This window comes from Cervus elaphus, chromosome 24 (genome assembly GCF_910594005.1).
Source record: "Cervus elaphus chromosome 24, mCerEla1.1, whole genome shotgun sequence".
Lineage (NCBI taxonomy): Eukaryota > Metazoa > Chordata > Mammalia > Artiodactyla > Cervidae > Cervus > Cervus elaphus.
The window spans coordinates 59233339-59246460 of record NC_057838.1 but is presented as its reverse complement, the minus strand read 5'-3'; the positions used below and the strand labels follow the sequence as shown (position 1 = coordinate 59246460).

General features: G+C 36.4%; 1 protein-coding gene across 39 annotated transcripts in view; it reads right to left on the bottom strand.

The window, feature by feature from the left end:
- PBRM1 (polybromo 1) overlaps positions 1 to 13122 on the bottom strand; it is a 106645-nt gene that overhangs the window by 77326 nt on the left and 16197 nt on the right. For all 39 annotated transcript variants that reach the window (XM_043886115.1, XM_043886117.1, XM_043886123.1 and 36 more), the window contains 5 exons: positions 8968 to 9111; positions 7656 to 7772; positions 4255 to 4323; positions 3126 to 3224; positions 527 to 609 (listed from right to left, as the gene is read on the bottom strand). In XM_043886115.1, coding sequence (XP_043742050.1) covers positions 527 to 609; positions 3126 to 3224; positions 4255 to 4323; positions 7656 to 7772; positions 8968 to 9111 — 512 coding nt within the window. The remainder of the gene's footprint in view (positions 1 to 526; positions 610 to 3125; positions 3225 to 4254; positions 4324 to 7655; positions 7773 to 8967; positions 9112 to 13122) is intronic.

Genomic DNA, 13122 nt, shown 5'->3' with positions numbered 1-13122 from the left:
TGGCCAGCATTTTTAAGCAATACAGTCTTTTTAAATTAAGGTATATACACAGCTTTTTTAGATCTAATGCTACTGCATACTTAACTACAGTATAGTGTGAACATAGCTTGCATAGGCATGGGGAAACCAAAACACTTGGGTGACTCACTTCAGTGCGATATTCGCTTTACTGCAGTAGTCTAGAAACGAACCCACAGTATCTCCAAGTTTTGCCGATATATACACGTATTATATGTAATATGCATTATACGAATATGATATACAAATATTTATACACATATTTGTACAAGGCAATAAAAGTACACAGTGGTGTTAAATCTTAAAATTTGTTTCTTTTTAAATAAAGCCCTTCAGCTGCAATGAAGGGACTGATTAAGAGTTATTTAACCCTATTCTCTTCAGAATCATATTAGCAACTGTAAATATCACCTTGAAATGCAACATCTTGTTTTCCACTATACTGATTTCACTAGCTATTTTGACAAATAATAAAGGCACAAGAACTTTAAATATTTTTTTAACCTACCTCATTCGAAGGCTTGACTTCGTCATTTCATGTTCAATTTCTGCCTTTTTCATATAAAATATTTTTTTAATAGAATTTGCATCCTGTTAAGATAAAATTACTTGGCTTAGAAAAAGTATAGAAAAAAACGGGCAGTTTAAAATGCCCTCCATCATGTACTGGACACTTTCTATGGCACTCCTTGCATGTGGAGTAGCCGTCCATCCAACATGCAGACAGCTGCATCCTCCAACCTTTCCACAAGCTTTCAAAACATCTCCAAATTAAATACAAGTTGAGAAGCCTCTCAGCTCTTCCACAATTAGTCAGCTAAAAGATAAAGATCTAATGCTGAACAGGGAAAAACAGGGGTGAGAATACAAGGAACTCTACCTGTGTATGCTAACCTAAAAGTTGAAACAAAAGTACACTTCTAAGACTAAAGACTAGGCACATAAATTTTGGATGGATATACTTGCTTAAATTAATAGCATATATCAAATTCAAAGTTTCCCTTCACTCCAAAATTCAGTTTAGGACCATTAATCGGACCAAAAAGCAAAATTCTTAACTGCGTCAACAACTGGTACTACACTACTCAAATGTCTCATCAAGGATTAACAATACAAGGACTTAATTCTTCATTTTCACTCAAAGTTCCTTAAAAGATGCAAGATAAAAGTTAAAATTAACTACCAAAAGCAACTGAGTCAGCATTCCGTAAATCTAAATGACTTTACTCCCGAAAGATTTTCTGAGCACCCTTTGCTAAGTTTCCAGCGATAAATTATTAATTTGAGAAATTTCTACAAGCAACAGTTCATTTTGGAGAAGGACTATAAAACTTCTAGGAGAGAACTGCAAAGCAATGAAGTCATTTCATTGTATACTATACTATACAGACTGACTTTTATATCAATGAGGTTTAAATGAAGGGACTATATCAATATTTAACTACAAAGTGGACCAGAAATGAATCTTGTGTGGAACAAAAAGAAACACAGATGAATGGATTAGAACCAAGGATCTACAGTCAACTGATTTTCAACAGGGTTGCCAGGACAATTCAACAGGGAAAGAATAGTCTTTTTAACATAAGGCACTGGATGAATGTGGACTCCAACCTCACACCTACCTCGAGTATATAAAAATTAATTCAAAATGGCTCAAAAATCTAAATGTAAATGCTTGAACAATAAAATTCTTAGAAGAAAACACAGGTATAAATCTTTGCAGCCTTAGATTAGGTAATCGTTTCTTAGCTAAGACAATAAAAGCACAAGAAATCTAAGAAAAAACAAGACAAATTGGGCTTATCAAAATTAAAAACTTAATTAAAATTGATAAGTTTTTTTCTTGGGCGTGGGGGGATGGGGTGGGGGAGTGGGGTGAGGTGGGGTAGGGGGTCCTGCAGCACACAACATGTGGGATCTTAGTTTCCCAACCAGAGACTGAAACCCCTGCAATGGAAGTTCAGTGTCCTAATCACTGGACTGTCAAGGAATTCCCAAAATTAGAACTTTTGTGTGTCAAAGGATATTATCACGAAAATGAAAAGACAGTCTATAGAATGGGAGAAAATATTTGTTAATCATATGTCAAGTCTATTGTTTAGATGATAAAAAGAACTATAATAATTCAACAATAAAAAGACAGTCAACCCAAGTTAAAAGGGGTGCTAAAAACCAGAAAATTTTTTTTCAAAGTGTAAGAAAGGCCAATATGCACATGAATAGATGTTCAACATCACTAATCAGTAGAAAATGCTAATCGGGGATTCCCTGGTTGCCGAGTGGTTACGATTCCGGGTTGTCACTGTGGTGGCCCCAAGTTCAGTGGCCACTGGGGGAACTACAATCATGGGGCAGTGGCCAGGAAAAAAAAAGCTAATCAAAACCATAATGAGATACTACTTCATACCTACTAGAAATAAAACAAAACCAAAAACAGAAACAAGTATTGGTGAGGATGTGGAGAAATTACACTTGCACATTGCTAGTGGGAATGTAGGTGCAGTGGCTTTAAGAACAATTTAAAAACAATTTTAACCTCAAAAAAGTTAAAAATATAGTTTACCATCTGGCCCAGCAATTTCATTCCAATGTATGTATTCAATAAAAATGAAAATACATGTGCATATAAAAACTTATACCTGAATGTTCACAGCAGCATTATTTATAATAGCCCAAAAGTGGAAGCAACTTAAATGCCTAGCAATTGATGAATGAGTGACTAAAACATGATATATAGATTTAATTGAATACTATTTGGGAATAAAAAGAAATACATGATACAAAATGAACACCCTGAAAACATGATGCTAAGTGAAAGAAGCCAGTCACAAAAGACTACAAATTATAAGATTCCATTTATATGAAATGTTGAAAACAGGTAAATGCACAGAGATAGAAAGTAGACTGGTGGTTAGGGAGACTGGGAGGAAATGGAGAGTAATTGCTAATTCATTGTGGTGATGGCTACACAACTCAGTGAATACACTAAAAGTCATGAAATTACACACTTTGGGTAATATGTATGGTATGTGGTTCTTATACAAAAATATTGACTCTAAACTAAAATCTGTATTCTTATCATTGAAAGCAACAACAACAAAACTCACCTTGAATACCTGAGAACCAGGCTCATTGTAAGTTTTGGCGTTTTTTGCTAGGAGATCTATATCTTTGGCCATTGCATGAATACTCTTGTAGCTTCCATTCTATAGTAAACAATAAAATACAGCAGTTCCTCTTAAAGACAGTTAAGCAACATGACCTTAAAAAAAAATCTTCATGTATTTTTAAACTCTCTCCATATTCTAAGAGTTTATTGGAAAGTACATATATGAACAATACATAAAGCCATCTTCTCTTTTAGACTATTACTACTGTCCATTTACAAAGAAGTTTTTGAGATAGGTAACAAAACCAGAGCTACATTATTCTCATAAAAACAACTTATACTTTTTAAAAAAATCAGATAAGGTAAAAGTTGTTTTATTTAGCAAATATACAGTGGTTACTCTGTGCCAACCACTGTTCTAAATGTTTCATGAAAACTTAATCATTAAAGAGTACAGACTTTGGAGTCAGACTCCCTGGATTCAAACCCTAATCCTTAAAAAAAAAAAATCCTACCTCTTCTCATTAGTTGATGACTCAGGCAAGTGACTTACCATCTCTGTTTTAGTTTTCTTATCTGTAAATAACAGTATCTTCCTCACAGAGGTGTTATAAGAATTAACTAGCTAACACATAGCAATTCTATCTATTACTGCTGAAGACACAGGAAGGGGGACACAAAAAGAGAACAAAGCATTTTCACTAACCTTACACTTTTAATGTTTGTTGTAGGTAACTGTTACTCTGAAATATCCTAAGACTATTTGGAAGCCAATAAAAATAAACAACAAACCTCTCATTGACAATATACCTTTCGCAATCAAAAATGTCCATGACCAATGTGCTTTAATTTTTGTCCTGAGAGCAAAACTTACTAAAACTATAAAACACTTCAGTCAATGAAAATTTTGCTTTCCTTCCTACAGAAAAAATGCAAAAGGGATGCTATGCTGATTCCTCCAAAGCTATACTCAGTAACACCTCTAATTTGTTTATAGTATATTGCTATTAATAGTAACTCCTTATAGAAACACCTGCTTCTGTTTTCTTTAAAAGGCCTAAAAAATGACCGTACCGTGGGCCAATCTGCCCTAAACCACATATTTCTACATATGGTCACTTTCATACCTGTATCCTCTGGGCAATGGTCTTGAGATCTATAGGCTCCTTAATAATTGCATAATAGTCTGGATATTGCTGAAAAACAAAACCCGGCATGCTTAATAAGTCAAAGTATCCAGCTAATGAGAAAACAAGGAAGTACACTGATCATCTGTTAATCAATTGAGCAGCTTTTGAGATAAAGGCTAAAGACACAGTTGTACAGCATATTTTTTGTTATACTTGAAGCAGAAATCATTTGATTTTTACAAGCTTCATGAGATATCCAAGAGCATGGCTGTAGGACTTTACAGTTAGTATTTGGTCATGTAACTAATACACCACAATTTAACGTTTCTAAATTTCCTAAATCTACAGATCACACAATTTTATATTTAAGATCCCAAGATATCTATGTGGGGAAATGAAGCAGAAGGTTTTCGAAGAGTTTATTATAAGCTCTTTTTTTTTTTTTTTAATTTATTTATTTATTTTTTCAGTGGGTTTTGTCATACATTGACATGAATCAGCAATAGATTTACACGTATTCCCCATCCCGATCCCCCCTCCCCCCTCCCTCTCCACCCGATTCCTCTGGGTCTCCCCAGTGCACCAGGTTCGAGCACTTGTCTCATGCATCCCACCTGGGCTGGTGACCTGTTTCACCATAGATAGTATACATGCTGTTCTTTTGCAACATCCCACCCTCACCTTCTCCCACAGAGTTCAAAAGTCTGTTCTGTACTTCTGTGTCTCTTTTTCTGTTTTGCATATAGGGTTGTCGTTACCATCTTTCTAAATTCCATATATATGTGTTAGTATGCTGTAATGTTCTTTATCTTTCTGGCTTACTTCACTCTGTATAATGGGCTCCAGTTTCATCCATCTCATTAGAACTGGTTCAAATGAATTCTTTTTAATGGCTGAGTAATATTCCATGGTGTATATGTACCACAGCTTCTTTATCCATTCATCTGCTGATGGGCATCTAGGTTGCCTCCATGTCCTGGCTATTATAAACAGTGCTGCGATGAACATTGGGGTGCACGTGTCTCTTTCAGATCTGGTTTCCTCAGTGTGTATGCCCAGGAGTGGTATTGCTGGGTCATATGGCAGTTCTATTTCCAGTTTTTTAAGAAATCTCCACACTGTTCTCCATAGCGGCTGTACTAGTTTGCATTCCCACCAACAGTGTAAGAGGGTTCCCTTTTCTCCACACCCTCTCCAGCATTTATTGCTTGTAGACTTTTGGATAGCAGCCATCCTGACTGGCGTGTAATGGCATAAGCTCTTTTAATTCAGTAATCTATAACACAATTATATCCTATTTCATATGAAATACTAAGGACCTATAAGAAGTCAGGGTGCAAAATTGTTTACTTAAGTTGTGTCTGACTCTTGCGACCCCATGTACTATATAGCCCTCCAGGCTCCTCTGTTCATGGGATTTCCCAGGTAAGAATACTGGAGTGGGTTGCCATTTCCTTCTCCAGGGGATCTTCCTGACCCAATCTCTATTCCTGACTCAGCAGATTCACTTTTCACAGAGACTGTACTCTTATTTCCTCACTGTGGTAAAAAATACATAAAATTTACTATTTAACCTTTTTAAGTGTACAGTTCAGCAGCTTTAAATACATTCACATTATTGTGCAACCATCACCATCATCCATCTCCAGAACTTTTCATCTTCCCAAGCTGAAGCTTCATACCCATTCAACAATAACTCTCCACCTTCCTCTCCTTCAGCCCCTGGAAATCACAATTTTACTCTCTCTTTCTATGAATTTGGCTGTTAAGTACTTCCTAAAAAAGGTATCTTACAATATTTAGGAAGTACATACTTCCTAAAAGAAAGATCATACAGTATTTGTTCTTTACAATTGGCTTATTTCACTTATCATGACGTGCTCAGGGTTCATTCCTATTGTAGCATGGGCCAAGAATTTCATTCTTTTTAAAGGCTGAATAATACTCCATTGTGTTTATATACTACATTTTATTTATCTATTCACATATCGAGGAACACCTAAGCTTTTCCCATGTTTCAGCTATTGTAAATTATACTGCTACGAACACAGTTGTACAAATCTCTCTTTAAGACCCTGATTTAATTCTTCTAGGTATATATTTAAAGCTGAATTGCTGGATCATATGATAATTCCATATGTAATTTTTAATGAACTGTCATATTGTTTTTCTTTTCTTAACATTTTAAACATATGACCGATATAACCAGGATATTTTTCTAAGCAGATTCACACTTCAGACAGCAGTGTTCAGATACACTTCATTTCTAATGTCATAAATGTCCTAGTGTTGCTGATGACTAATGGGTAAACATGCACGCCACCTGTCAGTCAACAAACACTTCTTGCAAGCCTCTGACATACTGGGTTCCAACTACATGACAAAAGAAAATATGTCAGAGTCTTCATCCTTAAGAAATTCAATCCTTGTCCTTAAAGAGAAAATGCTCACGATGAGTTATAATGGAGTACTTGTAAAAGTATGTGAAGTATAGTGGAGTACTTCTGAAAGTACATCCTTATCTAGAAACACAAGAATGTGAAGGTCATAGAAATTTTTGCAGTTCCAAAAGCTAAAGTGGAACATCAGCTACATTAATTGCTCTTTGGGTGTGAAGACACATGGGGCTCTAACACTTTTAAAGGGTTCCACTGATCTAGAAAACCTCTTCCACGTTGGAGTAGAAGGATACTCATCAGGAAGAACTTAATTATCTTCCTCTCATTCTGATTCTTGAGCAGAGAATGTTTCTTCTCTTTTATAAATAAAAGGTTTAATTTAGGTGCTTATTTTATCATTTAAGAATCACGAATCTTAGAAACAACCTACAACGTGGATAAATCGTGAAGATACTAGGCTAAGTGAAATAAGCCAGACACAAACAAACAAATACTGTATGATTCCTCTTAAATGAGGTACTTCGTGTAGTCAAATTCAGAGAAGCAGAACTGTGGTTTGCAGGAACCGGCAGGAGGGAAAAGTAGGGAGTTCCTGTTTAATAAGTAGGAAGATGAAGAAGTTCTGGAAAGAGATGGTAGAGACAGCTGCACAATAATATGAATGCACTTAATGCCACTGAACTTTATACTTAAATTGGTTAAAAGGTAAATCTTAGATTATTGCATATTTTACGACCACAAAAATGAAAACCAAACAAAAAGAATTCCCAATCATAAAACCAAAAACACACACACAAAATCCATAACCTTTTGCTGAAGTAAAATGACAGAACATATCCTATGTGCTTACTGCTGAGGCCATGAGGAAGATCTCTCAGCTACCTCTAATGCCTTCCATTACCCTTACTCTATTTACTAAGAAGTTACAGAATTTCTGAAGTACTTAAAAAAGAACAAAATCAACACTTTAATCCACTTGTCTTTAACTGTATCACTTACCACTTTAGAAGGCAGCTTCTGAAAAAGTTCACTAATGAGACGTCCTGATGGATTTGTGGCTACAACTATGGCTTCAAGAAGCTGCTCCAGGATCTCCTTCAAGTAACCTGGAGAAGACTGGGAGTACAGGGGTATGAGGAATGAGAGAAGAAAGGAATAAAAAAAATCCAAAAGTAAATGCTGATATTAAACAGCATTTTACAGCCAATTCAAAAGAGCAACTTCTAAACAATACTTATGTTAAGTACAATTTTCAAGAATACCACACTCTAGACTCACAATAAATATTCAACATACAAGACAAGTGATTAGCTGAGACTCCCCAACCACATAGCTTAGGGAAGAATCAATGTAACACTGATGAAAGCAGACTAGAATACTCATATTTAAGTCATTTACTTACTAGTTAAAATATAACACCAGAGTTAGCTTCAAAGAGGAGAATTATATCCTACAGCCAAGATTCCTCTCCTCCCAGCCCAACCAATTACTCTGGAAATGTGTTGCAAATGACAAAGGCAGCAGGGTGTATGAATGCATTCACAAAACTTATTCTCTGGATGTCTTACTATTTAAAGTTGCAGAAGAGAGATGCAATTCCTTTTACTGTTCTTTTTCCTCTTTTTAAACATGTGTGCTCATTCAGCAAGTATTTTTTCAGTCCCTACATGTCAGGCAGAGTCTAGATGTCTAAACAGGTGAACAAGGTGATAGCTTTTTGGAGCTATCATTCTACTTGAGGAAGACAGAAAGTAAACACATATACTAATACTAAACACTCATTTCGCATACAGTGATAAAAACCGAAGATCACACAACAGCGTGATATGATGATGGGAAAGGAGGAGCAGAGAGCAAACAATCTGATAAAGTGGTTAGGAAAGTCTTCTCCCAGTTTACATTAAGTGATGTTAGAATAATGCAGAAGAGATAGTCACAGGCAGAGCCCAAGGAAGCAGAAGTACGAGCAACTGCAAAATTCCAGAGGCAAGCAGACACTTGACATGTTCTAGAAACAGAAGCCAACCTAACCCACAAAAATATTCCTAACTAAGATGATTCCATCAACTTAGCAACTTTCAATCATAACACAGCCTGCATTTACATAATACGTCAATCTAACAACACTGGATGTCCTAGGATCCCTTGTAATTGGAGTGGGGCTCTCTGGCTGTGTGTCTGTTTACCCTTCCAGTTACCAACACGACTGCATAGAAAGCCTAGCTGCCACAGTGGCCATGAGAAATCACAAGCAGGGGCCCTGTCAACCTCCCAACAGCTGATCCATCACCCATTCCAGTGGCACACGTACTCCTTCCGTCACTGCGCCTTGACCGTCTTGCCCGTCTTCATCATCATCTTCGTCATCTGCTTCTCCTTTCTGAACAAACTCATTTCTTGTTCGAAGGTACAAATCCCAGAGTTTGCAAGCAGCTTTATATTCAGGAGAATCTGGCTATACATTAGCAAAGAGAAGAGGAAAAGAAATCACTTAGCATTTTGTTAGAAATCAGTGACTATTTCTAAAGCATCCTGTTCCAACAGATTGGTATGCTAAGATATAACTTTGAAAACTATCACAAATTTTAAAATTCTTATAAGTAAATGATACATGGGCCTCAATTCTCTTCTGGAGAACTAAGTGTATGTTTAAAAGGCATTCTGAAATCAAATCATTTTGTTAATTCTATTTATGTCCTATCTCATTACAGAAAGACTTGAAGAAGATAATTTGCTAAATTAAGGGTAATTATTACTAATACACTTTGCATGAACATTTCATGCAAAGATGGGCTCAATAAAGGACAGAAATGGTATGGACCTAACAGAAGCAGAAGATGTTAAGAAGGGGTGGCAAGAATACACAGAAGAACTGCACAAAAAAGCTCTTCACCACCCAGATAATCATGATGGTGTGATCACTCACCTAGAGCCAGACATCCTGGAATGTGAAGTCAAGTGGGCCTTAGGAAGCATCACTACCAACAAAGCTAGTGGAGGTGATAGAATTCCAGTTGAGCTATTTCAAATCCTAAAAGATGATGCTGTGAAAGTCATACACTCAATATGCCAGCAAATTTGGAAAACTCAGCAGTGGTCACAGGACTGGACAAGGTCAGTTTTCACTCCAATCCCAAAGAAAGGCAATCGCAAAGAATGTTCAAACTACCACACAATTGCACTCATCTCACACACTAGCAAAGTAATGCTCAAAATTCTCCAAGCCAGGCTTCAGCAATACGTGAACTGTGAACTTCCAGATGTTCAAGCTGGTTTTAGAAAAGGCAGAGGAACCAGAGATCAAATTGCCAACATCTGCTGGATCATAGAAAAAGCAAGAGAGTTCCACAAAAACATCTATTTCTGCTTTATTGACTATGCCAAAGCCTTTGACTGTGTGGACCACAATAAACTATGGAAAATTCTGAAAGAGATGGGAACACCAGACCACCTGATCTGCCTCCTGAGAAACCTGTATGCAGGTCAGGAAGTAAGAGTTAGAACTGGACATGGAACAGACTGGTTCCAAATAGGAAAAGGAGTACATCAAAGCTGTATACTGTCACCTTGCTTATTTAACTTATACGCAGAGTACATCATGAGAAACACTGGGCTGGATGAAGCACAAGCTGGAATCGAGACTGCCGGTGGAAATATCAATAATCTCAGACATGCAGATGACATCACCCTTATGGCAGAAAAGTGAAGAAGAACTATAGAGCCTCTTGATGAAAGTGAAAGAGGAGAGTGAAAAAGTTGGCTTAAAGCTCAACATTCAGAAAACTAAGATCATGGCATCCAGTCCTATCACTTCATGGGAAATAGATGGGCAAACAGTGGAAACAGTGGCTGACTTTATTTTGGGGGGCTCCAAAATCACTGCAGATGTAGACTGCAGCCATAAAATTGAAAGACGCCTACTCCTTAGAAGGAAAGTCGTGACCAACCTAGACAGCATGTTAAAAAGCAGAGACATTACTTTGTCAACAAAGGTCCATCTAGTCAATACTACGGTTTTTCCAGCAGTCATCGATGGATGTGAGAGTTGGATTATAAAGAAAGCTGAGCGCCGAAGAATTGATGCTTTTGAACCGTGTTGCCGGAGAAGACTCTTCAGAGTCCCTTGGACTGCAAGGAGATCCAACCAGTCCACCCTAAAGGAGATCAGTCCTGGGTGTTCATTGGAAGAACTGATGTTGAAGCTGAAACTCCATATTTTGGCCACCTGATGTGAAGAGCTGACTCATTGGAAAAGACCCTGATGTTGGAAAACATTGAAGGCAGGAGGAGAAGGGGAGGGCAGAGGATGAGATGGTTGGATGGCATCACCGACTCAAAGGACATGACTTTGGGTAAACTCCGGGAGTTGGAGATGGACAGGGATGCCTGGGGTGCTGCGGTTCATGGGGTGGCAAAGAGTTGGACACGACTGAGCGACTGAACTGAACTGATTACTAAAACACTAAGAAAGACAATTTAAAGGATAAGACCCAATTTAAGGGATACAAGTCTAAATGAGAGAAGCTAACGACTGTCTTGATTTTCATTTCTATTCTTCAACTATTTAATACCTTATTTGAATATTTTCTTTTCCTGAAGGGTAGTGGGGATAAACGAACTAAAACTTTCCAGTAACAACAATGCTGGATGCAATGTAAAATGAACAGTAAACCTTTAAAAATGCATCTATGTGCTGCCAATAAGGAATAAGCAATGTTCACAAAAGCAAGAACAGGGTAAAAGTAGGACTCTGCATAAGCAAGCAAAACACTGAAGCCAATGTTCACCTTGAGGCTACCTATAAGACAAGATGCTTATAGTTTTCAAGAGCTTTAGCTTTCAAATGTCTTTGAGGCTGCAAGGACAAGAGATAAAGGCCAGGCTCCACCATAAGCTGGGACTTCAAAGGCTATGGCTGCAGTGTAACTGGGAATTAAAAACAAGTCAGTTTTTGTGCTGCCAGGGAACAAAGACCAGCCACCTCAACCTCCACCCAGCTCAACCCATGGCACTACAGGGAGAGGAGAGGCATGAGATAAATCTCCTCTGAGAACTCTTCATCATAAGCTAGTCCTAACAAAGAGAGGCTTAAGCAACCTGAGATAAGCAACAAATCTTCTCCAGAAGAACTTCAACCTCAGCCTAAGAATCTCCACAGTCTCCAAGAAATATAAGCTCATGGTCAAAATTGATGAAACACGTAAGACTAAGAGTCACAAAAGAAAGCAAGCAGAAATGACAGCAAACACACACATGTAAGTAATTCAGATATTAAATTATCTACTGTAGAATAAAAAATAAGTATGTTGAATATGTTTAAAGAAATAATAGGATTGAAGATACAAGCAATTCCCTCAAAAGAAACTACTTCCAAAATAAGGAAAATATAAACATTAAAATGTAAAAACTCAGTAGATTAGTTTAAGAGCAGATTTCAAAGAAAAACATAAGAACTAAAGATATTACCTAAAAAGCAACACTGACACAATAAAAGGGATCTACATAAAGTTAAGAGAAATGGAAACCTAAGAAAAATCTAATATAACATCCAATCAGAGTCCTACAAGGAGAAGAGAGAATGGGGCAAGGGGAATATACAAAGACATACAGCTGAAAACTTTCCAGAACTGATGAAAAACACCAACCCAAAGATTTAGAAAGATCTACAACTCCCAAATTCTATAAATAAGAAGATAATCATTATCTACACACATCACAGTGAAACTGTGGAGTATAAAGACAAAAAGATAATTAAGATAGTCAGAAAGAAAAGACAGATAACCTTCAAGAGAAGTACAGTTATACTGACAGATGACTTTTCCACAGCAATATAAGAATGAAGAATAAAGAGAGTAGTATGTTTGTGAGTAAAAATACTGACTACATAAAAATGACATTATTTTATGGGATTAAAAATTTGTCACAATAGAACTAAAATACAAAACATCAGTAGCATAAATAAAAAGATCAGTTACATTAAGTAGAAGGATGTTTAAAATACTGATTAATGTTTGACTTTGAAAACTTAATTATGCATATTAGAACTTCTTGGATAAGAACTAACATATTATTAACGGATCTGACAACTTTCAAATTATAGAAGAAATTAAAAACAAAATAAAACCAAGAAAAAATGAAGGGAAAAAAAAAAACACCCAAAACAAGGCAGAGAAACAAAAAAAGAAAAAAATTACAAAATGAGGTAAATAGAAAGTAGAAATTTAAATGATAGGAATACAGCCAATTGTAATAATTACTAAAACTAAAGAGATGAAATGCTTCAGTTAAAAGGTGAAGATCATCAACTAGATTAACAGAAATTCAATTATATGGGGCTTGCAAGAGATATACTAGTATTAAAAAGATACGAAGAGGTTGGAAGTAAGAGAATGGAAAAAATAAGGTGAACACAAAAATAAAGGTGATATTACTTTACATGTAATAATATCAGATAAAACAAAATTCA